We start from the raw sequence: 26629 nt of genomic DNA, 5'->3' as shown, positions 1-26629 counted from the left end.
AGGGTTCATTTGTTGACATATTAAACATCTCTGGCAAAGGCTCTCTGCTACATTCCTGAACTTTGCGTTAAACCAATCTTGTCTAAAGAGTCAAATCATTGCATCCCTGCCAACGTGTGTGTCCATGGTACATTCTAGCCATTGGCGCAAGCATGCTGTCTGGCATGACTGGTCTGCCATCATAACAAACCCACACACCATCTTCTGCCCTTCTTTGACATCCTATTTTCACCCACTCTTCCCTTTCTCTCATGTCTACTGCATCCTGCAGACCTTTCACCTCCTCCTAGGTTCTCACTCCTTGAAGTAGCATAAGTTAGCAGCTGATTCCACAAGTTTCGATTTTCTGGTTTAAGGCAATCTTATGCCTTGCACAATGTTGGGCAACCTGGTCAGCATATCGGTTACCTGCTGTCACATCGTCATTTCCTGATTGGTGAGCAGCACACTTAACCACGGCTACCTCTTTTGGTAATTGAATTGCCTCCAGTAATTCTTTCACACAAATTATCATGCACAACCCCATAACCATATTGACTGTCAGTAAATATGGTTACTCTCCAATTTTTCCCAATTTTGCATGCTTTAATTAAAGCTATCAATTCAGCGACTTGTGCAGATTTGACCTCTGGTAAATAGGATGCTTCAACTATTCCAGTTAACGTACATACAGCGTAAGCAGCACTTAATCCTCCCTCCTCATGTCTCATGCATGAGCCGTCTACAAACCGCTTGTTCTGCATTTTTCAAAGGTTCCTCTTGTATGTCAGGATGAGGTTTGGTGTTAAGTGCAGTCACTTCAATACATTCATGCTCAACTTCATCTCTCACTTCTTCTGCATATGGATTAGGTAGTAAGGTAGCTGGATTAAGAATAGTGCACTTCACTATTGTCACATTTTCAGCTCCAAGTATTATTCGTTCATATTTTGTTAACCTACTGGGAGTTGGGTACTGTGTTCGGGTCCTGGTCTGTAAACTCACCACTGCATGAGGAACGTACACCTTGACAGGGTGTCCCATCACAATTAACTCCCTCTGTTCTATGCTTACGCAAGTTGCAGCCACAGCTTTCAGGCAACCTGGTAATGCACAGGTCACAGGATCCAAGGTAGCAGAAAAGTAGGCCACTGGCCTTCTCATTAATCCGTGTCTCTGTGTTAAGACTAAAAGCGCACAATTACCCCGCTCATAGCAGAATAATACTAATTCTTTTGAATAGTCGGGCATGCCCAAAGCAGGTGCTTCACACAAACATTTGCGTAATTTCCTAAAAGATTCTATACTTTCTTCATCCCATTCTATAGGATCCTTTGCTCTCTTTCTGGGCCTTTGTATCAGAGGTTTGGCTAGTAAAGCAAATCCTACAATCCACTGTCTACAATACCCTACAACTCCACAGAACATTCTTATTTCTTTTTGGGTTCGTGGCAACTGCATTTGTCTTATTATTCTGATTCTTTTGGAAGTCACCCTTCTAACTACTCTTTCTATTTGATGTCCCAGAATTTTTACAAAACTGGTGTTTTTCAGGGGACGCTTTATGTCCACCTTTTGCTAAATGATTTATCAATGCAATTGAATCAGTAACGCAGTCCTCTCGTGTGTTTGACGCCACCAATAAGTCATCAATATACTGCACCAGGACTGACTCTCTGGGCAATACAAGAGATTCAAGGCTTCTTTTAAGAATCTGATTAAAGATTGAAGGACTTTCTGTGTACCCTTGAGGCACCGATTCCAAACATAAACATGCTCTTCAAATTTGAACGAAAATAAGAACTTGCTATCTGGATGCAATGGAATGGAAAAGAATGCATGACAGAAATCGATCACTGTGAACCATCCTGCTTTCCATGGTATCTGATAAAGAATCACAGCTGGATTAGGCAGTACTGGGCAGCATGGTACAACAATCTTGTTAATTTTCCTGAGGTCTTGAACCACCCTATATTTCCCGTTAGGTTTCTTAATGCCAATTATGGGTGAGTTACAAGGGCTACTCATTATTTCTTCCAGGATACCTTGTTCGACCAATCGCTCGATCTCTATTGCGACACCTGCCTTTACTTCTGGACTCATTTCGTATTGTCGGGTGTTTGGGTAAACAGCACCTTCTTTCACAGTCACTTTTACGGGATCTACATTTGCCATTAATCCTATTTCTTTTCTAGTAAAATCCCATATTTCTGCATTTACAGTTAGCTTGACTTCTGCAGGTAATTCATTTTGTGTCATCATCGAATATAATTCATTTACTTCTGTTGACTGTTTAGCTAACATGAACTTGTAAACTCCATCTTCATCCGGGGTTTGTATTGCAACACCATCCAGTGTGCAAAATATAGTGCAATTCATTTTGCACAACAGGTCTCTTCCAAGCAAGTTTACAGGGCTTGAGTCGCAGACCACGAACTTCTGTATTTCTTTAAAATTACCAATTCACCCCTCCATGGGTTCTTTGATTGGAGTGCTAATCCGTTTGTTTGAAACACCTACAACTTGAATGTTCTCTCCCGAGAGGGGCAGGTTAGCAAGAAGGTAATATAATCTCCTTTTACTTTACCCTCTATGTAAGGTCCTGACTGATCTACCGGTAGGGATGCCCCAAGTACGCACTCCACTTCCTCCCCCCTTGGGCACCGTCATTCCTGATCATAATCAATCAGTGGGTCCTGCAAAAGAAACTGAGATGTTAGAAAACTTTTCTTACCACTTCCTTCTGGAAATCCGGCATCCACACTGTACTTTGCTTGACTCACAAAATTTGATCTAGGGGCAGGTGGCAATTGACTCTGAAGATCTATACCCTGTTGCTGATGACTCATTAACACCTCATTCTGCGTCTGTGGATTTAAATTTTGATTCGGGGCGTTATTAACTTGTTTGGCTTTACACTCATTCTTCCAATGCCCCAACTTCCCGGACCTGTGACCAGGGAATTTTCTCTTTGCCTCTTCCCGATTTAATCTTCCCCGTGGCTTTCCCCCATTATTGTCACTTTGACCTTGTGCTCTTCCTTGATTTTCTGACTGCTTATTTAGTTGGAGCTCTTGCTGTTCAGCTAATTTCACTTGAGCCCACATGACTTTTTCTTCTAAAGCTTTTCGTTTGCTATCAATTTCGTCCCCACAATATTTTACATATTTTAGAATCTCATCAAAGGGCTGCTTAATCATTTGAGATATATCCAATCTCAGCCCAGACACAAATCGATACACAAAATGCGTCATGTCTTTATTTTCTAAACTTTCAAATCCACTATACTGTTTGAACACCTGTAAAAGACGTTTGTAGTTGGCATGTACAGACTCGTCCTTTTCTTGAGTTGTTCGGTCTATCTTTACCCAATCGGTTTCTTTCGGGGGAATTTTACTCTTTAGAAAGGTGATTACCTGATTATACTTTTTCATTACATCCTCTGACGGGGCTCCTGTTTTTGCGTCTCTTGGATATTCCTCACTAGGCCAATCCACAGTAATCTTACACTCTGTCCACAAGTCTGCAGGTTCTACTATGTCAAACAGACTATCTAGATCCTTCAATAAAACCTTTGAAACTTTCACAAACCTCAACTTGTCTGTACCACTCTACTGGTTTTTCTCTCAATTTTGGGAAATAATTCGTAAAAGACAAAATATCCTGTCTAGTCCATGGCACATGTACATACCCCCCTCCGGGTACTTCTCTCATCAGATACAACCTCTCCGCTTTTTCTGTTTCTCTCATGACATATTCTGATGTCGTTCGATTTACCTGTGCTTCTTCCCTTTTCTTTGCCCATCTAACTTCCCATCATTCAAGATCTCTCCAATTTTGCAACAGAAACAATTCCCTGATTTGCAACTTTCATCCAGACACATTCATGTTTTCCAAATCCTTATCAGAAAGTTCTGCTCTAAAGGGTTTCTGCAACACCTTTGATTTCCCTATGCCAATTCCCATGTCCGATGCCAGATTAGTCAGCTTTTCATGGAATGCCTTTGTATTTTGTGTAATGCTTCTACAAATAAACAGTAATTCTTCTTCACTGTGTGTTTAGCCTGTCTAGACCCACATTTCCAGCAACCATTTCTTCCAATTCTACTCAATTTAAAAATGTCTAATATTTTAGGCTGTGACTTTGGCTTCTCTATTTCTTGAGACCATCTCTCTATATCTTCTGGGGTTACTATTGTGGCACTTCTAGTTCCTGATGTTATTTCTAATCTAACTTCCTTTGAACAACTGGGCAAATTTCTTTTCGGGGTTTCCATTATTGTCTCTCTTATAGGCAAATCCATCAATGATATTACTGATTCACATTCACTGGCTTGATCATCTATTATTACCTTTTCTTTTCTAGGTTCTATGCTTGGAGTAGGCATTATAGGAACTTTAGAACAATTTGATTTTTCTCCATATAATGGAACTACTGGCCCTCTTGTCACTGGTATGGTCAAGGCATCAGGATGTATATTAATTTGAGTTATTTTCTGTATCAGTTCAGTTCTTCTTTATTCTTATTTATTGCTTCCCTTTCCTTAAAGTACCCTGTCTGCGGTGTCCTGCATTATTTGTGGAACCAAAGGTGTTCCTATCATCGGGGCACTAGGTGTCATCCTATTGAATCCATCATTATAAAGTGGAGGACTCATCAATACGTCCTCAAAACAGCCTTCTGTTTCTCTGCTATATATCATGGTTAAATGTTTGGTCTTCTCTGTACATTTACCTCCCATCTGCTCTTCTGATGTTAACACAGGATATAAACCTTTTGCCACCATGGCCTGTCTCCATTGTTTCATTTGACTATCTCTAGTCTCTTGGGGAAATTTCGGATAATATTTGCTTAAGGTCCTGTTGCTTCGGGGTCTGTCACGTTCAAAGGCTTCCATTTGCCATTCTTCTAGAGCCTCATATTGAGTCAATCTAGGTCTGGTTTCTAATTCATTCATTTGTGTACTTAAATTGTACAATATTCTTTCATTAAAGCTTCCGTACTCGGGAAATGCTAACATACCATCATCCTTTGTATATTCTACCCAATTTTCTAACCATACACAGGTATGATAGCCTCTCTCCACCATCATGTATGATGCAGGCGTATTTGGAGGAGGAATGAGAATTCCCTCTCTACTCTTAATGGGTTTGTCTTTTTTTAAATAATTCTTAACTTTTTGCATGAACGTCATTTTATCTTTTTTTTCCGTACATTGCGTGCTTGTGCTGGTTAAGGTACTGCTCGTAAGCAAACCCTACAAACCTTCTATCTGGTCGAGTCCCTGTTAAAGTTGGATCATACATACAATCTCCTCTATCTATGATTATCGGGATCTCTGTTTTGATGACCAATCAAGCGCTTGCTTTAATTCTAATAATTCTCCAATACCAGTTTATTTTCTAGCCTGCGGATCAATCAACTTTTACTCTGCTCGCTCACTCAGCCAATGCTTGCGTGGCTTTTCTGTGACGTCAGTATCACTCCTTACAACTGACCCCTCCTTTACAATTTCGCATCAATTACACACCCACTGTTCCAACCAATCCCAGCGTTGCTCTGTGACGTCAGTGCAGCACCCGCACCCTCCTTCACAAGGTAATGCGAAAACTTATTTTATCACAAACTTTTCACACAATTTCATTAATTAACAAAGTATAAACGTTCGCTATTGTGTCTGACCCACTACTTCAAAGAATAGTAAGATTTCTTTCACTGCGAGTAAAACCCTTCCGCTTACTCTTCACCCAAGCATCAGAGAACCTGCTACTCCTTCAGTATTTCCCTTTCTAGGTGATATAATACCAAAATTTCGCCAGCGCACTCCTCGCTACAAATTATTCTCACTAACACACAAGAAATGTTCCCTAACTTAGTGCTTCCAGTCCTGTGTAACTTTCAGCACTTTCTCGATCCAGACCAATAACCTCACTGCAGTGTAGCTTCCATTCACCACCCGCTATTCAATAGTCCTGGGAATTTCCAGACAATGTAAAACAATACATAACTGGTTTTGGCTAAAACATAAATCAATAATTGAAAAAATTCAAATACACTCCTCACCTAACTAACTATACTAACCATGCCTCTGCTATCAAGTAAAACTGATGCAGCAGAGTTTACCAGCTCTACACATTCACACACACAACACTCATTTGGGCCCATATACATTCATACACGCAATGAGCTGGCAAATATCCACTGGTCATCAATTTTATTTTACCCTAGGAAACCTTTACACAAGTCTTCTTACCATTCCTGTCCCCTGAGTAAATGAACGTTCGATAAGATCTAGTAGTAGATTAGAATAGGGAGGAAAGACAATAATGAATTTATCTTTATTTTAAAGAACCACAGACTCAGGAGTTTTAAAAGATCATCTGAATTAATGATTTTGTGAATCAAATAAAAGTACACATGAATATACCAAAATCTCCATCAGGAAAATAGTACAGTTACCAGAGCAAGTATGGAGCATTTACCCTACAGATATATTTACCTAGAATGGCGTGAGGACCCCGACATCAGAATCAAGGATTCTGGACAGGTTCGGGACAGGGAATGGTGACCTCTTCTACTGTGACGCCAGCATCACACCCCTCTCTGGTGCTACTCTCTCTGGCTCGGGCTCATCCGGACCCCTTCCTAGATGTGCCTCCTCGGTTGTTCTGCGAATTTTCCCTAGTGTTGGATTCTTCAGTCAGATTGCAGCAAAATCGGGCAGCATCTCAGCATAGCATCAGCATCTCGGCATCGTGTGTCTAACTATCTAGAACTTACCTCTGTTATATCAATTCAAATGTATGATCTATCCCCAAATGTTTCAATTCCATGTTCACCCGCAGTTTTGATTGGGCCAAACAGTGGGGTGAGGACATCACACCATCCCAAATGCAATACCTTTCTTTAGTCTATTGTCTAATTCCACGCCCCTTAATCTTAATACCCAAAAGCTTTATTCCCACAGATATTTCATATGTGGATCGGTAAGTCTCTTTTTACAATGTTTCTTCTCCTTCCTCTTGTAGGGTCAAAAGTTGGGTTCCCATGTCCTTGCTGGGCTTGAGTTTGGCAGTCATTAGTTCACTTGTTCAGAGCAAGCAGATGTTTTACGCATGTGTAGAAGTCACATGGAAACAGACGCGGTCACCCTCAAAGGCCCAAATGGGAACTATTAATATAGTCAAAGAGGAACACGTTAGAATACAACTTAAATGAATTCACTGTATACAACTTACTTCTACTCTAACCCCATTTACTTAATAAATCTTTTGCATTAATAGCTTAGTAGAACTTGCATAGGTTAGTTTCAGCTCTGCATGTGCATTAGTGTTTTACCGTAAAGTGGCCATTTTAAAAGCTATTGCGCAGCTGCAAAGCTTCCCCCTAAGCGACAGAAAAGTCATACTACGTAGATGTAGTAGACGCATGCGCAGAAGAATTCCCGCATTTAAGCGGCCATTTTAGGATACTCTGATTACTTATTAGTGAAGCACATAGAAAAGCGTCCCCTAGATACAATAATGTTGAATGTGGTGCACTGTTACTACTCACAGACAGATTGGTTATAGTATTACAGGTTATTGGAGAGGATTGCATATGAGCAAGTTTCTTACCTTGCTCCATCACCAGCATGGCTCGAATAACTTAACTGGGATCCGTAAAGGCTTCAATCTGGCTTTTTTTCCTTCGTTTTACGTGATAACTCCGGCTTCAGAGACTTCCTTTATTACTGTAATTATTTTTCCTGTTGATTGTGTTACTTAATCCCTGTAATACCCTTCCCTTCAAAGAGCCTTGATGCATTCTGTGGACTCTTGGCAAAAACAATGAAATAAATATACAATGACATTAATATTTTACTTGTATTTTGACACAAGCTTTTCTTTGTTTTCAGCCAAATTATTGATTTAAAAATATAAATTAAATGTATACAATTTATTATTTTAGGTATAATAATGTGGTTTACTTATTTTCAGTATAAAGTACTGTCTGTTTTGCCGGGATCAGGGATGGGCATTGCTGTTTCGACACCCTCTACACAAAAGGTGAGAGTTGCACCCCTTTTGGAAGACATTATGCTACTTGTTGGATTTAATGGAACATGTGTCAAGCATTGCATGTTTTAGCATAGTCCATGAAATGTTAACCACTTTTGTCTAGATACTGCAGTTTTTGGAATGTTTTAACATTGCTAAGTGTTAACATGTAATTTATTTTAATCTTGTCTAACTCGCAGAAAATCAAAATGTTTTTCTATGAGCTTAATTCACCCCATAGCTTAAAGGCTCAGGCAGGAATATCAGACGTAACGATACAGAGTTTCACCCTCCGGGTATTACAATAAGTTGACCATTACAACATCTAATACCACGCAGGGCTTTACAATGCATTCCTTCACCAGGCTATGTAGTTGTAATTTCTGATATTGATGAATATACACAAATGCACTATATTTATAAGCATACTATAACATTTTTGTTATGTGGGTAACCCCAAACCCCCCTTTATAAAGAAACGCCCTTTCTTTACCTCTACCCACGCCTGACCCAGTGTTGTCTGGTGACTGCAAAAAGTGGTGAGACGGAAGTCCATACACAGATTTGCACTACGCAATTTAGCATAGTGAGCAACCCGATGCCTGATTTTTCTCAGGGAAAGTCTGGCTGGGAAGAGAAGGTGAACACATATGTTCATTTTTACACAACTCAGTAGTATTCTTTTATCGACCCAGAGAGGGTGAAAGGTTGAGTGGAGATCATCAGCCATGTCGGAAGGCTTTATGGATGCATTAGTCTAATGAGCCTTCAGACCCAACTTCGAGGAAAGAGGCCCGAGACTGACCTGATTTCATTTAAACCTTCACCAGTATTACCAGCGTATGTTCAGCACAATTTCTCATCAACTCACATTCATCCATCTACCAATACACTCTCATTCCCCCACTGAACCTTATACTCCCCCACACACACTCACCCATTCTCCTGTTCACCCACTCACTTATTCACGCCCTCAATCATACATTCTCATCTAACTACCCTCCCACTCATTCACCTAATTCACATTGCCTTCCTGACTCACTGTTATATTTTCAGTTATTTAAATAGATTATTGAAGGCAGCAGGTTGCATTTCAGTCAACTGGTGATGTTTTAACAAGCTTGAGTCTACCTGCCTTACCATTCTCATAGACATCCACTTTTTTTTTTTGTAAAAACATTTTTTATTGTTTTCTCAACAACACAACTCCCCAGGGCCCCCGAGGGTACCAACATGTCACAAGAGAGTATCATATGAGTCCGACTACACAATTATACAATGACATAAATACTCTTCCCTTGTGGGCCCCCCTCCCATCCCCCCCCTCCACCCTTGTCAGTGTGCCCCCTACCCCTAGTCTTCCCTCATAGACATCCACTTAGTTACTCACTCAACTACTCACTTAAGATCATTCCCCTACCTACCCACATTCAATAATTATGTAACTTTCTCCCACCTTACATCATTCATTTACTCACTCATATTCACCCATCCGCATCAAGCTTTCCACTGCCATTCACCCAATTCATATAACCAGTCATCACATTTACCTATCCACACAGTCAACCCCCACATTCAATGAATCGCCCATTCACACTCTTACCAAACATCACTCATTGAGTAGCCAGCAATTTCATTAATAAAAAGCTACACTATGTGGCTTTGTTATTGCTTGTTTTATTCTCCCTGCAGATGACATCTAGCACATTTGATCTACAAGGGAGATAAAAAAAAACATATGTACTTGTAACAGTATAAAGAGTTTTGCACTGACCCCATTGGTGCTGCAGAGGAGACAGTACAGCAGTTAGAAAATAATAGATTTTTTTCTTTTTTCTCCAATTTATTTGTGCACTTTTTGTGAGGCAGCCGCTAATCCAGTCCTCTTGCTTGAAAGTTACGTTGGGTCACACTATCAGGATTTCTTTTTTACAGATTTATTTAGTATAAACTCGACCCAAAGGTATTCTCTAGCCCTTTACATTAGTACCAGTTACATTACATGAACACATTCGTGCTAGATTGTTTAGGCACGGGGTGACTAAGTGATTTGCCCAGACTCCCAGGATGTTAAGCTGAACTCAAACTCTAACCGGACTCCCCAGTTCCATAGTCATTACACCACACCTTTTTTTATATTTCCACACTTTACAGCTTTTCGTGTGGCATGGTCTAGAGATGAAAACCTGTTTCTAGCCTGTCTAAATTCACTAAACTAAGATGTCCAGGATGCAGGTTTGTACATTTCTCACCTCAGTCATGTGTTCTTCTCAGGGAGCCACATTCATACCTATATTACAAATGTTCCAAGGCCTTTCTTTCTTTACAAGTGAAACTCTCCTCAACGTGCGGTGATGTTTATACTGTTTGGCGTTGCGTACCTAATGTGACACAGCTCCCACATGTATTTGCCTAAGTTTATTCTCGTGTTGTTGCAGCTCACAGTGCAGGATCGGATCTCAGATTCTCTTGCATGCGGTGCTTATTATGAATGGACTCATCCTTGCCATATACACACAAAATCAAGCACAACTTGACACCACAGACTGATGAAATAGGTTTGTCTGTGGCATTTTTCGCATGCTGCTTAAACACACCATTTTACATCTCGTCACAGGGTGGGGTGTGGTCAGTGAAGCTTGCTGGCTCCACTTCACCCAGTGGCAAGATATTAAAGGGTGGGATAACTGCTACTGAGTGGCATGCAAACTCGTACAGCCCGGGCTCAAAAGCTAAATCTCAAGGCTGTTTTATTGGACGCTCTAGAAGAAGGTGGGAAAACTAAAGTGACATCACAGCGCTGTGAGGAAAGACCAGGGCTATGCATGGGTAAGCCCACCGAGTGCTGAATCGGGCACATTCTCACGATGGGGCACACCTTGAAAAAATACCTATTAATATAACCTTTGTTTTAATTGTGCATATTTACTTAAACTTCTATACAAGGAAGCGAAGACAGGAAAGGGGGCACAGCCCCTGTGCGCTTATACAGGAGCCGCTGCTGCCCTGAACCCTAAAAACACCTTTCCTCCCTCTACCTCTATTCTCCCCTGAACCCTAGTAAAACACTTCCCTCCCTTTACATCTACCTATCCTGAACCCTGAAAAAATTCTTCCTTTTACCCCCACCCACCCATGAACCATAAAAAACCCTGCGCTCTCTTTACCTCGACTAGTGCCTGAACCCTAAAAACCCCTTACATTCCTTCACCTCTAACTGCCCCTGAACCCTAAAACAATTCTACCGCCCTTTACCTCTATCCTACCCAAACCCTAAAAACCCTTTTCCTTCCTTTGCTTTACCCGCACCAGAAGCTAAAAAACTCCTTACCTTCCTTTAACCGTACCCTGAGCCCTAATAACTGTTAGCTTCCTTTACCACTGCCACACCCTTAACCCTAAAAACACCTGGACTCCTTTTACCTCCACCCATGCCCGAACCATTAAAACCCCTTACCTACCTGCCCCTGACATCTAAAAAAAAAACCCTACCACCCTTTAGTTCTACCCTACCTGAACCCTAAAAACTCCTTTCCTCCATTTATCTCTGCCCACTCCTGAACCCTAAATGCTACCTCCCTTTACCTCTACCCTCCCCCAAACCCTAAAAACCCTTTACCTCCTGTTAACACTTCCCTGAACTCTAAAGACCTCTTACCTCCCTTTTCTCTACCTTCCCTTTACCTCTACCAGGGTATAAACCCTTAACCTACACCCGACCCTGATCCCTAAAAAACCCTGTCTCCCTTTACCTCTACCAGTGCCTAAGCCCTTAAAAACCCTTACCTCCCTTTACGTCTGCCCTTCCTTACCACTTAGCCATCTCTTCACTGTTTGAATTTTAAAAAAAAGACAGTATAATTATAACATTTAAAAAACATACCTGCTTGGTAAAGTACCACAAAGAGGCCTGCATGGGAGTAAAGTGTAGTGGGGTAAAAACTGAATATCCCAAGGCAGTCACCCTGTGAAACTTTATCAAGGTTTCCGGGAACGGTGCCTTTCCAACTTGTTACAGCTTTTTCTTTTGCGCTTTAGAAATAAGTTATAATGTGTTATGTGATGGCTATGAACAATTTGTACCACATAATCATAAAAAGAGCCAACGATACCAACATTTTAAAAACCAGAGTCACTAATCACTGTTGACAGTAAAACCATTTACAACATTTGGTGCCCCTTGGTAGGACAAATTTTACCCATTCTAATTATATTAAAGAAACCAGTGTTGACAAATGCAGACTTGGATCCAATGGCAGTGTCTTCTGTAATACCATGGGCAAGGCTGATTCATGTTTATTAGCTACTGAAAAATCCTTTAACAGACATGTCTTGCCTTTTATAATTTAAGTTTTATAATTGTATAGCCAAGGCAACTGCATTACATTTATTGTGATCCTTCACACTAAACGTAGAGAATGTATTTTGTTAATGGCATTGATCTCCATTTTCCCACACCATAGAGTGCAGAGTTTTATGTCCCTATTCCCTGCAGAAATGTATTATGTCTCTCCGTAGTGGGCTGTACCGGCCCTTACAGGGCCGCTCCAGCATTAAACGCTGAGCTGAAGGCGAGGGCCCTTAACAAGGGAGTGGGCCTTTAACGGCTGGTATTCCTTCCCATCAGGGCAAAATATTCTTATTAGTAAAACCAAGGCCGCCCAGAGCCGGAGGGGGTAAAACTCCCTTTGGGCTCAGTGAAACCTTTGTTCACAGCTGATGCTGTGAATGTTCCATGGTTATTAGCTTTTGAACATTCACAGCAAGCACTGTGAAAAGGGGCTGAAGTTAGCCCCTGGTTCTCCCTGGCTTGACTACATTGCTTTTTGTAGTTAGGCCAAGCTAGGGAGATCCAGGAGCTGAGCAGCCTCTCGCTTCCTCTGAAGCACAATTGATCAGTGGTAGGGAGTTGGGGAAGGCTCCGATGTGCCATACAGCACAGCCTCTGCCTTTTGCTTTTCTCTGCCCCCTTCGTGTGTTTTGGAGAGGCAGGGAAAGAGAAAGGCAGAGGCTGTATATTAGAACTTTGAAATGTTAAGTGCAGCTGGCCTATATCAGTTAATATAAGCTGCTGCTGCTCCATTGTCTTCAATGAATCTGCTCTCACCAGGAAATGGGAAAGATCACTCATCACTGTCACCCCAGATCAGATTGAGCCCCGGTATATCAAAAATGCAGTCTTCTCCATTAAGGATGTAAGACAGTTTTTCAACATGAAATACTAGAGAAAACACACTTGCTTTGCTTTTGCCAAGCCCAAGAAGTTAGGATCGTTTGTGCTTTACTGAACTGGAGCTTCTACTGGGGCACCTACTGTGTTTAAATTTGTAAGTGCTTCCTGTTGAGGTTTAATATCTGTGAAATGCACACCATGACCTGAATGGAACCTAATTTTTTCCAAGAACAGTTCCCAGTTTTGCCAAAAACGTTTTCTTAACTGGAGTAATTTTATCTGGTTAATTGGTATGTTCTACCACGGGCAAATGTATCGTGCAGATTCTGCACTACAGCTCCATAAAGGACCACAAGTTTGTTTCCAGTGACCTTGTGTGCATGTAATCTCGGCAATGTGATTGTTACTCGAGCATCTTCATCCACAAATCTGTGAGAACGTGAATCCTCGTCAAGAGAAGTCGATGAGACTACAAAGAGGTGAAACTCCACCAAACAGGGATGCTTCCTCATAACTAAATGAAGTGCTTCTATGTTTGGTTGAGATGTTCTCATATTCCTCAGCCTCAATAGCGCGTCATCAAAATCATCTGGAAACACACTCAAGAGCCTATTGTTAAGCTGTCCATCAATGTGAGAAAAGGCAGGAAGCCCTGTGCATGCTACTAATAAAAACAAGCCTTCCCCGGGCCGATTTCTGACCTGGGGACCCCATCCCCTGGGGCCTGGCCACGACTCCCTGGAGCCCACTCAGGGCAACCAGTGTGCTATGACCTTGCGGTCCCCACCAGCTCCCTGCCTCCAGGTGGTGCCAGCATTACTCCCACACACAGGGAGCTGCTAAACATGCATTACAGTGGACAGGGAAACAGACGAAAACCTCAATCCCAGCAAGAGGGAGTAGTTTGACCACTCCCGCTGCCCGAGAGTGGAGTTAGCACGTGCCCTGACTGTCACAGCTCCCACCAAGTCAGAGCAAACAATTATGTGGGTTACCTGGGACATAGCAGGAGCTGGCTTGGGGGAGTGGGGTTGTTGGGGTCCCCCATGGCCATTGTTGGCTCCGGTTGAGTTGGGTACGTGACCACCTTCCTGTTTCTATGGTTGTATTTGCCCCGGGAAGGAGGGGGGGTCCACGAGGTTCTTGGCATATTATTCAATTTTTCCCTGGGAAGATGGTGGTCCCGGGGGCATATAGGCATATAAAAGACTCAGGCATCAGCGGCCCTGTGTGCCTGCTTCTTTTTGTGTTTTTAATGCCCACATGCCCACATGCCCCCTGACCTGCCCACCTGGGGGGCTATAATTTACACAAGCGCAGGAGACTGCACTTGTTTTTTTTTTTTTAAATTTGTGCTGCAGTTTTGTGACTCCATCACAATTTTGTGGGAAATATTTTTTTTTAATGTGTCTTTTTGACCTGGCGGGATCCCTGAGAGGACCAGAGCTAGGGGTCAGAGTATTGCTACCCTGTCCCCTTTTTCTTTTTAACATTCAATATGGCTGCCAAAACTTCCTGGTTGAAGTGTTGGCAGCCAATCAGATATCAGCGCGGGGACTGTCGGATCCGCTCCGCTAGATAGCCAAATTTGGATTTCCTTTAATATATCAAACTACAGAACGGATTTACACCAGATAAGCAAAAGCGTGATCACTGGAATAAAATCAGCCTTTCTGCCAAATTTGGTGCAGTTCCTTCCAGCAGTTCAGACTGTAGTAGTGTTCAAAACCCCTAGGAGAATTAACATAGGAAATGCACTTTTTTTTTACCCCCCCTTTTTCTCAGCCCCCATGTAACGTATCACCCCAAAACTTTCCATGCACAACTAGAATCGGTGGAACACTTTTTTGAGAAAGTGTTGTGAAGATTTGTCCAACGGCGCCAAAGTTATAAGCATCTCAAAAAACGATTTTCCAATGGACACATGCTCCTACCATTATCTCTGAATCCCCAAAATTGCCACCTCTTCACTTCTCCACTCTGCCCTACTCTTTAATGTGTCCCCTGTTGTGAATGCCTTTAAAGTTTTCTAATATTTTTAGACAAGGGTAGTTAATGCACACCTTTTAAACAATCTGATTATATACCTGAATGTGTTCGCTAATACGTAAAAATGTACTTGTTCTGATAGCTATTTTAATTTGTCAGGATATAGTATGTGCCAAGAAGTGTTGTAACATGACTAGTGAGGCTTTGGGGCTTGTTATGAATAACATTAAAATTCAAACAAAATGCTTCATGTGATTATTTAGGATTATTTTCTTTCTCTCTACAGCCACTTGTTTTTGGTGCCATGGTCCACAGAGATGAAGCTTTTGAGACAATTTTCAGCCAGTATACAAAAATAATTTCATCAGCATCCAACGGTGAAACATAGTCCCATGCCAGATGGAACGTGTCTTTAGTGTTTTTCTCTTTTCTTCTTAACAGTTTGATAATGAAAGTATATTGGAATACTCAATTTTGAAATCATTTGGTCATGGGGGTTATATTTTTTGTTACAGATTAATTGCATATTTTTATACATATATGCCTTCACATTTATTTTAAGTTTTTTTTTTTTTTAAGTCTGAAAGAAAACGCTGTCATCACTATCTGCCTTGCACAGAAAGCACTTTTATATGTTGCCTTTGCAATCTCTTCATCTTCGAAAGCTCCATTGTGTTTAAAGAAAAATTAGTAAATAATCTTTATCCCTGAAGTATAATACTCTCCATATGTACTTTGTTTTCTGAGGGAGGTCCTGCGTTCTTTGCTTGGTGAAACTTGAATAGTTGGAAAGAATTGTGGTGATTAATGTTCATTTTTCATCTTGCATCTAGTATTTTATTCTTGACTGTTGCGATTGTAATTCTTCAGCAACTCCCTAATTAGTAAGTCGCATCATAATATTTTTCTTTTCCACCCACATGGCCAGAGATTCCATTCGTATGACCAAAAGTTGATACTGCTGGGTGTAAACAAAGCACTTAATACAGCATGTATTCAGCAGAACAAAATTTGTTTTATGTATCACCTTATATTTCAAGTAGTCTCCTATTCATTTGCCCCATTAGTAAGCGCAAAATGTGCATATTTTTGAAAGTGTAACAAACAAATTCAAACCCTATGACCATTACTCTGGGTAATTGTGTAATATAACTGCACCTTGATGGGGTCTTGCTTTTAAAGCCTACTTGCACTATTTCCTTTTGAAAATTTACAATGATATTTGTTTTTCCTTTTGTTAGCATTGTTTTACCAATTTATTTTTACTAAATGTTTGTCAACAACTTTGTTCATGTGTTGTTTAATAATATACTTGAATACATATCTGCTTGTTCTACATATTCATTTTCAGCTTTGTTATTCCTTAGACTTCCAATATGGGCACTGACCAGCCACATAAGTACTAACTCACTTAGGTAGCAATGTACCTCTCTCCTCTGTGCCATTTGTGCTTGTTTCTCCTACAAGTGAAAACTATCTCTAGCCCTGGCCTTAAAATTGCCCATGATCAATGTAGCATTTACAATTTGTAACCAAGTTCTTTCAACTTTGAATAATTTATCACATGACATTTCTGCAGTGATAAAATAGTACTTTAACATAAAACACATACTTGGGGAATACAAGGTTAAAATACATAATTGGGCAACTGTTTCTGGTGGATCAAATTGTTATTGATTCTCTTTTAAAATATATTCTTGACACCCTCTTGCAGATCCTTACAGGGTTTAATATAATGTCATTGAAATCTGTTCATATATTAGTTCAGAGTTCCAACAGCATACACTCCTCTCAAATGTAAATGATTTTTCTTGAGACACTTTGCCTTTGACAAGGAAGATTTATTATTCCTATTTTGCTCAAAGTATATACAATTTGCAAATTTAGTCAGCTGATTCGAACAATTGATTTTCTTGAGTGTGTATTTCAATTGAATTTGTTTGTGGCTCAATTTACTGAATCCATTAAAATTGAGTTCCACCTACTAACACACGAGAACATAGAACATAGCAATTGAATGAGTGATTACTGTATTACAGCCATTTGGTGCTGAAAGTAAACTGCAACCTAATATTGAAAACTAAGTATAGAATTTCTCCATCAATATTCTTTTTTTTCAAGACATTTCAAGCAGCTATTATCACTTGATTTGTTTCATAAGGCAAATGATTAAATAGGCACCAATCAGAACATTTCAAATATACATACCTTTGTGACTGTCTTTCTTTTGGGCCCACCTTATTATTAAAGAGATTGGTTCAATGCGAGAGGACATTTGAAAACCATACTATCATTCACTATATTTGTATATGGGTACTATACACTGAGGAGTAAAATTATGCCTCCTGGAAGAGAATGTGCACTTAGTCATGGCAGTTACTCTAATACACTTTTACATGTCAGAGGCTTATTAACATCTAAATTGTTAACATCTTAATTAAAAGTCCAGAGTATTTGCATTGTCTCTGAACTATGGCTTTATCTAGTATCACTTACTCAGTCAGCCTCCGACTAACATTTTGCAGAACTAAACAGGTGTCTTTAACAGATAAAATGTTATCCTTACTTAACAAAATGGTTTAGAACATCGCCGATTGTGTCAAACATTTTTTTATGCTTGTGATTTTTGTGTCCAAGATTTGCGGAGGTAGGTGACACAGCGCTTGACATTAGGAAAGCTGTTGTTTTTGTTACAAACATTTGGAGTCAATACTATTTTTGCAGGGGTGTTTGAAAATAATTTGTTTAAATCCCATGACCGTTTAGTTTTTTAATATCTTCTGCTCTTGACACGACTTGTATGCATCAGGATACTATCACTCCTTTCATAAATTGGATAATCTTCAGCTCTACTCTAAGTCATGTTGAAATATTGTCCTATAATGACTGTCTTATTTGAATGGAAAATTCACACCGTAAACATCTATTTATTGTCACAATCTGGTCAGCTGTTTGAAATGCAGTTGTGGTCTTACAAAGCAAATCAACAATGAAAATATAGTTCAATGAGAAATGTTCAAGTCACATCTAATTTGAAATATGTACCTATTTTGTAAATAGATCCCTGGCCTATTTAGTAATAACAAAATTATACTGATTTAAACTTTTGATAAACACTGTAATGTGAATTGGTACTTTCTCGTTGGCAAGATGACTACATATATTTGGCCGTAATTGATGGCTGATTGGATAAGCCGTGTAGAAATACATCTACTCTGCAGTGAAAACAAGCAGATTAACAGTGTTTCTTATGCTTTGTATTGTAGTTATTTGTTCTGTTTTTTTTACCAAGGCATTCACCTGAAATACATTTACATGAGTATTTCATATGTTAACTTTGACTAATTTCCATGAACTATGTTTCTGCTCAGAATGTTTTAAAACATGCTGCTGGACTTAAAGCCCTATTGCCCAGCTAAACTTTGCTGGATGGAGATAAAAGAGCACTTTAATGGACATTAAGAGTTTCTTGAACATGGTATTTAAAGTAATTTTAACGGAGCAGTGATTGATTATTTTCAGTACAAAATAACTGGATTTGTATAGTGAAAACATTGTGTAGCACTTGTTTTAATGTAGAGGAATACATAACTATTGAACATTTTGTTCTGTTACACTTACATTAAGTGATACTTTATACAGTGCTGCACAGAAAGAGGTAGTTACATTGTAATGTATGTACAATCGTTACATGGCATTACACAGTAATTTTAGGGCTGTATTTGAGATTACATTAATTCTGCATAAGCTTCTCCTGTGTCCTGATTTTAGGGCTTTGTACAAACTCACACTGCTTTCCCTATTCAAAAAAGCAATATAATTTTGTAACTAGTTGCTTATTTGTAAACGTAAACCTGTGTATGTCAATATAATGTACAACATTTAGATTTAGTTTGAAATGTTACTTGTCATTTACTGTTTGCACTTAAGAACGTCTACTTTGGGGTAATGGTCCATATACTGGTCTCCCATGATTTTATCTGACTATCTACATTGTCTGAATAATTCCTGCTGAGAGGAGGCAAAAGCACCCATTTAAAAGAGTACCACATATGCACCCAGATTGTATAGTGCACACCACTATAAGAGGCCTGCCTCAATTTTTAAAATACTGAAAAATAAGCTTGAAAATCTGTTCATGGACTGAATGGTCCGTTTCTTTCCATTCAGGTGAAGGTTAAGTGGCATGTTCCTGTAGAGGTAATAGTTCCTCATTTGAACCTCTGTTATCCATAAGTATTTAGGTTATTAGGGGGGTTTCCTTAAAGTACTTGCAATGTTCTTTAAAAATTTGCTTTGTCAACCAAAAGGCCGCAAAATCTCGGTGTCATATCAGGCCAGGACTCTGTAGATGAGGTTTAATCATATTTGGATTCCAGGTTTGGAAGCATCTGGTGGCCCCTGTGAATATACTGCATTTAACTGTGTGGAAGACTGGAGTTCTGCAGAATAAAATATTGCAATTAGCCCTTTGTTTCTGGTGCAAATTATGCACGGAATGTCAATGTCCTGAAAATGAAATGGTTCCAAGTACTTATAGCAAGAATTCCACCATGCCTAGTGATTGTGTTACTTGCAGGACCTAGTGTGAAATTATCTAATTCGGATCAGACTGTACACAAGGAACATGGATTTTTAGCCATTCTCTGTTTGTATTTTCCTTGCCGGGCAGTGACTTGTAGGCCACACAGGTCAGCCTGAAAGGCAATTTGACTGTTAATGATGGTGGATAAAAAGGGAACGCTATGCTGCAAAAAATGAGAGCCTAACCAGGGCTACTGATAATTTTGAAATTGGCCAGAATTAAGTTGACAACTTCTTCTCTGATCATGTATGCTGGTAATTCCAGTGGAGGACTTGTCTCTTGGGTAGTTTCTCTACACTTTGTAGAGACTAATGTTAGGGTGAAGCAGGCCCTTTCAGTTTAGAATCTGATTCTATTATCAAATTGCCTGCAGTGATGAATTTAAGTGGGTATACTGGCAGCTGCGTGGGCATCTCTTGGAGAAACAAGCAGAAATCTATTTGGAATCCAGTTTTTGCAAAAGTAAGTATTTCATCCATGTGATGAGTCGTAACTCTAATTCTTACTTCTGGGTCAGGTGCTATGCAGGATGACATCACCCAGCACCTCCGGAATGTTGCGTGCCCTTTTCCTGGGCACATGCTTGAAAATTGCTATAGGGTTTTCAGCCATACTAATGATATTGTGACAAGGCTTTCAGACCACCAGACTCTCTACTCTGGCAGTTCCCTGTAAATGTAGATTACAAACTCCTCTTATAAATGTTAGGCCAGAAAACATTTGCCTGGTATGTAGTGGGGAAAAACGATGCCCTATAGGCTGGAAGTAAATTTTAAACTACTTCAGTCAGGACTATATGCAAGGTACAAAATACCAAATGTGGTGAGATTTACGTTTGATTCCACAAGACATTAAATAGAACACTGTACAAGTGATGTCTTGTACCTAGAGTATGGGTCGGATTTTCCTGTAACTTATGCCCCACTTATGGATATTAAAATAGAGATTGTAGTGTCTGAGAAGAACAAATGCAGTTATGTCTCAAACCTATAAGGGGCGGAAGAAATACGACTGCCCCATATACTCTAATAGTCTGTTGACTGATTTTCGCTGCTCTGAGTGAGCAGATTTACTGGCCGATGATTGTGTACCAGCCTGTTATACGTAGAGTGATGCATTGAATTTTAAACTGAAATGCTATTGTGTTTTTTTAGAGATGAATACTCCAATCTTTTACAAAACATTCCTTTTAAGGTACTAGAGCGAAGATTAAAGTGAAGTGTGGTCAGTTTATTTCATCTCTATATCCACATACTATATGTCAGTTCTCCACTCCAGAGGTACTGCTTGGTATTGAGTTTGCTTTGCGGAACAACTTTGTGGGACTGTTTTGGTGGCAAGAGGTTTCATGTGGGTGTTGAGATCCTCAAAACCAAGAATTGGGAACATAGGTTCAGGAGTGCCAGACCCATGGCAGATTTTCAGGCTAAAAACGACTATATAAAAGATTTTCCACTGAAATTCTTCACATTTAAACTTGAATATACTGATATGTAATATGGAGCTATTACTTGTAGACCTACATTGGAAATACCTCTAGAATCTTGCATCTCGATTCACATCACCCTTCTCTCTGTGGAGCACCTGACCCAGTGCTTTGGAATCAGGCCAGTTTTTCTTTTGTTTCTTTTGTGGGTAGCTGTGTCAAGCATTTCCGGTGAGGCAGCTACTGTTGCCATAGTATTGAGACCTGTATAGTGGTCTGCTTACATGTGTGGCACAGGGTGTGCTCATTAGCTTACTTACAGGTACTATTGGTTTCCACCCCTGGCATGAGTTAGCTGGTTGCTGATGATCTAGGGAAGGGTACTAATGGGGAACACTAGTTTGTACATAGGTCTCCTGTTTTACAGCAGTGATTGGCTGGAGTTCCTTTAATGATAAAAAGGAAGTTGATGGCTTATCACGGTTCATTGTTTTGCAAAAGTGGCAATTATTTTTTTCTAAAGATAAACTTTGCAAATAGCAGCATTGCACTCTGCCACGAAGAGTTATTCTCTTTGGATGCCCCTTAAAGCTTTCCTTATTTTCGGGGTATCCGGTCATCAATGTCAGTTGCATTACTGTGTTAATCATATAGCCACGAGAAATTAAAATGTCAGAGCTCTTTGTTCTGTGTGGTATCCTGAAAGGCAACTTTGTAAATATGTAACCACTCTTAAAGCAAAGTGAAAAGTTTTTACAGAATAATGGAAACTGGGCAGGTGTTTCATTTTAATTTGAAACACAGATAGCGAGTGTTACATTTATGACATCTGAAGAGTTTATATTTTGAAGTTGTGAATACAGATTCCTTATCAATGTAACTTTTGTTCTGGGAAAGGACATGCATTGTGCGCAGAACTGTAATAATGAAACAATATGCCCTGTTTTTTAAGAAAATCTTGTGTATTGTTAAACAATGCGTCTTGTATAAATTCCCATTTTTTTATGTAAATAAAATCTTAAAAATTTTTGGTGTCTTATTTATTACATTATTTCATGTCATTTTTTGCTGCGATGTCTACGATTCTTACTACATAATACAAGGCAACTTATTTTCTCACTAGCCATGGGTCCAGCTAATAGATCAACATGACGGTGAACTTTTTTTTGTGTTTAAAGTATTTTATTAGTTTGAGAAAAAAAGCATACAATCTGGCGGAAGTGCGATACAGACAAAAGTAACTAGATACAGGATACTTATGACAAAGCAATGAAGTGTATATATATCAGTTGTTATGATTGAGTATATAAGGACAGTTTAGGCATAAAAGGACAAAAATGTGCGCACTATCAGGGTGTACAAACGAAAGGATCAAAAAGGGACCATAACGTATGAGCTGAATTCGACGTGTGGACTTAATACCAAAGAGTGTGGCATCATTTGTATTGCCTCTATCAAGAGTCGCCAAACAAGAGAAGAGGGGCGGGGGGAGGAGAAGAGAGGCAGGGGGAGGAGAAGAGGGGCAGGATATCTGCTTAATGAACATAGTATTAAGCCTTAAGGGACCGGCCCAAAAGTGGGGTGAGCCACGATACACTGAGAGCTTAGTTTAATGTATCTGTCCAAGGATCACCAAACAATGCTAGAAATTGGTGGTGCGGATTGCCTTTCTGAATATATCATGTGGGCACTTGAGGGTTATGACACCCAAGCCCACCAAGCTTGATACGATAGATGTTGGAAAGATTTCCACTCTGTAAGTATGACTTTAACTACAATGGTTAAGAGGAAGTCCAGCAGTGCCATATCAGTAGTGTCTAAGAGCAGAGGAAATAATGAAGCCTAGGGGCCCAACAATACTATAGAAAAGGAAAGGGTTATGGGTATATTAAAGAATACTGGAACATTTTAATGTATGGATACCCAGTATAAGTCTAACAACTTGCAGCCAAAGAACATGTGTTGATGTGTGCCTAGCTCTAGATCACAATTCCAGCATTTGTCATTCTCGTAATGTTAATTTGTACAGGCAGGGTGGTGTCCAATGTAAGAGATTCATTGTGAAGAATGTTGACTGAATACATTTTGTTGCACAAGGAGAGTTTGCCAATCATATGCCAGGTTGTCAGGTGGAATATGTTAATAAACCTCCTCATAAAAATGTTTGGCCCATTTGGTACAATTAATTGAGACTTGTGGGGGTGAGGATCAGATAGGAATTTGGAGATTTTGGAGAAACATGCCCCAAGCATTGCCAGAGGGCCAGATGTGTGATTAGGGCAGACCCTCTTAAAAGGATAAATTTAGATATTTTAACCTTGATTTTTAGAAAACTATAAAAGTCCTGGCCGGTGAGATTGTTTTTCCTGGCAAGGACTGAAAAGGGGAGCGAGTCATAATTATGGTCAGTGTAGAGGGGGACCTCAGCAAGGCCTACCTGTGCTAGGGGTTTGCCCTTCTCTGCACAAAAGTCCTCAGACCAGAAAATAGAAGTTGGCACAGAAGCTGGAATAGTAAAAAGATATTTTATTAACCTCATGAGGTGGAACTACATTCACACAACACCCTTCGGTAGTGTATGAAGTAGCACAAGGAGTAAAAGAACCATGGGTCTTTTATACCCACACAGGAGCTCAAAAGAAGGCGGTACAAGCACACATAGGAGAGTTACATACATAAATGGTCATGCAAAGAATGCACAGTCAACAGTAAAGGAGGACCCAGCAGTTGCTGACTTTGGTAAAAACAACCTGACAGTTACAGACTAGAGCAGGTGCATGGGCAGCTACAGACTCTTCTGCACATGTGCAGAGGAGCAGAGGCTAAGTATAGCCAGTTCTTTGAGCAAAGCACAAGGGCAAGCAACAGTGAAGAAGGAAAAAGCACATGGTTGACAAAATGGCTGCCGGAAACAAGATGGCTTCAGCTAAATGCTAACAGCAATCTCTGCCAAATTTCCACAATAGAGGTCTTTAATTAGCCTGATTCCCTTGGCGGCCCACACACTTGCAATACTAAGATCGAGATCAGTACTGAGCTTAGGGCTGAACCATAGTGGCGCCCCATCTGGAGTTATTAATGTGTTCCAAAAGTAGTTTAAAAAGTTTAATGCACTGGCCGTATCGGAAAGTATGCGGTGAGAATGTGATCGTGTGAATTTTGACATAATGATAAAGGGGGATATGCTAAAAGGAGAGCGAAGCTCACGTTCAATATACACCCGCGGGGGAGTATTATGTGAGTCTAGGAGAAACCAGATAGCCCCTTGGGCCACTAGAGAGGCTGTTTGATATAGGTTCCAATTCGGAAGACTGCACCCCCCTAAAGCAGCAGGCTTCCTGAGAGATGTGTATGCGATCCTTGCCTCTTGTCATTCCAAGGAACTTGGAGGTGAGTTTGTCTAGCTCTTGGAAGAAACGGGGGGAAAGTTTTAGAGGGAGCATGGATGATAAAAAAATTAACAATCCAAGTGATCATCATTTTGAGTGTCTGAAGTCTACCCCACAAGGAAATACATTTGGGAGACCAGGCATTAAGGACATCTCTCACTTTGGTGATAGTGTTAGATTCATTAAAGAGTACTGTCTCGTTGAGATCCATACAGAACCAGATCTCCAAATATTTAAGGCGTGTGGAGTTGCCTAGGTGAGAAGGGAGACACAGTGGATTTAAAGGAAATACCTCAGTTTTGTCTTTATTCAGGGTATAGCCAGAGACTTCTGAAAATGTGCAGATAATGTTGACTAAATAATGGATTGGCAATTCAATATCCTCAGTAAAGATAAGGATATCGTCTGTCTGTGCAGCTGTTTTAAAGCTATTTTGCCCTAATTGAAGGCCTTTGATTTTTGGATCTGCATTAAGTAATCTAAATCATGGGTTAATAGTAAGTAAAAAAAAAAAAAGCAGGGCGAGAGGGTGCATCCTCTTGTTCCTTGTTGAAAGTGGAAGTATTAGGAGGTAGAACCATTAATCCTAATGTTTGCTTTGGGATTTGCATAAAGCATCAAGACCATGTTAATAAGAGTTATCGAATTAGTGGGATTTCAGTACAGTGTGTAAAAACAGCTAACACACTTTGTCAAATGCCTTTTCCACGTCAAGAGCAATCGCCGCAGTTGGCAGCAAGGAGAGTGAAGCTTTTTCTAGAATTTGATGAGAAGTGATCATATTATCTCTTGCGAGATGTTCTTAAGAAAAACCCGTTTGGAAATCATGGATAAGTTTGGGTATGTAACTTTCCAGCCTATTGGCTAGGACTTTCTCAAAGATTTTGGCTTCCATGTTTAATAGGGAAATGGACTGGACATTTTTTGGATGAGAATGACCCTTGCCCTCCTTGGGTATGACCACTATGGTGGCTTCAGCGGCCATGCCGGAGACCTTGCCTGAGAAGGCATATTGATAAAAAAATGTATTTAAGGTGTTTTGATGATTGAAGGTTGGGGAGAGGAGTTGGCCTAATGGCTAGGGCGGTTGACCTTGAATCTGGCGACCTGGGTTCGAGTCTCTACAATGACGCTGAACATCCTGTGATTCTGGGCCAAGCACTTAATCTCCCTGTGCCCAACAAAAATTAAGGTGTCCTCGTGTAGTGCAACGGGTGCTATGTAAGGCGCTCTGATACCCTATTTGGGTCAAGTTTGTGCTATATAAAACTGTGTGCAAATATTTTATAAAAATCAATTGGGAAGCCATCTGGGTTGGGCGCTTTGCCTGAGTGAATGGCCTTTATCTCTTTAACAATCTCCTGTTTTTCTATTGGCTTATCCAAGTGCATCCTTTGTTCTGTGGTCATAGGAAGCGAGCTAAGGAACTCCTGGCATTTTGGTTTATCACACAATGATTGCAGGGTATACAACCGTTTGTAGAGTTCTCTAAAGACCTCAAGAATCTCTTGGTTGTGGAATTTTTGCGAACCATCCTAGTCTGTGATGTGGGTAATTTGGTTATTGAAATTGTTGAATTTCAGAGCGGAGACCAGTAGTTTACCAGCTCTGTTGCATTGTAGTAATTGTCGGGATTTTTGGGCATGGACACCAAGGTAGGTTCCTTTACTGACGATGAAATTAAAGGAGTACTTTAACTGTTAAATATCATGTAAAAGGGACTTATTATTTGAGTGTCTATACCGATCCTCTTTCCTTTTAATTTCATCTCCTAGAGATTTAAGAATACTCTTTATTTCACTGTTTTTCCTGGACATTCTTTTAATAATTTGGCCTCTCATAGCACATTTAAATGTATCCCATAATACTATTAGAGAGTTAACAGTGTTTATTTTCCCTTAAAAAAGAGCTCCGTCTTTGTTGAGGTCCATAACATTAGCCTCGGTTTTCTAATATTTCAGAATTTAAGCGCCAGGTTCACCCCCCACCTTTGTCAGCAAGGCTGAGTGGACATCGAGATTGCAGCCTGTTCAAAGATAACTATTGGA

General features: G+C 40.1%; 1 protein-coding gene across 5 annotated transcripts in view; it reads left to right on the top strand.

The window, feature by feature from the left end:
- The window catches only part of GRAMD4 (GRAM domain containing 4), a 497316-nt gene extending 475096 nt beyond the window's left edge, over positions 1-22220 (top strand). For 4 of the 5 annotated variants that reach the window (XM_085654070.1, XM_085654073.1, XM_085654075.1 and 1 more), the window contains 2 exons: positions 7960-8028; positions 15468-16519. In XM_085654070.1, coding sequence (XP_085510196.1) covers positions 7960-8028; positions 15468-15569 — 171 coding nt within the window. In that variant the 3' untranslated portion in view covers positions 15570-16519. Of the gene's footprint in view, positions 1-7959; positions 8029-15467 lie in introns of all 5 variants that reach the window. The other variant, XM_085654072.1, reaches the window with a different exon arrangement.
- Positions 22221-26629: the final 4409 nt, after the last annotated feature.

Source organism: Triturus cristatus, chromosome 4_1, assembly GCF_964204655.1.
Source record: "Triturus cristatus chromosome 4_1, aTriCri1.1, whole genome shotgun sequence".
Lineage (NCBI taxonomy): Eukaryota > Metazoa > Chordata > Amphibia > Caudata > Salamandridae > Triturus > Triturus cristatus.
This window is presented reverse-complemented; position numbering and strand designations above follow the sequence as displayed.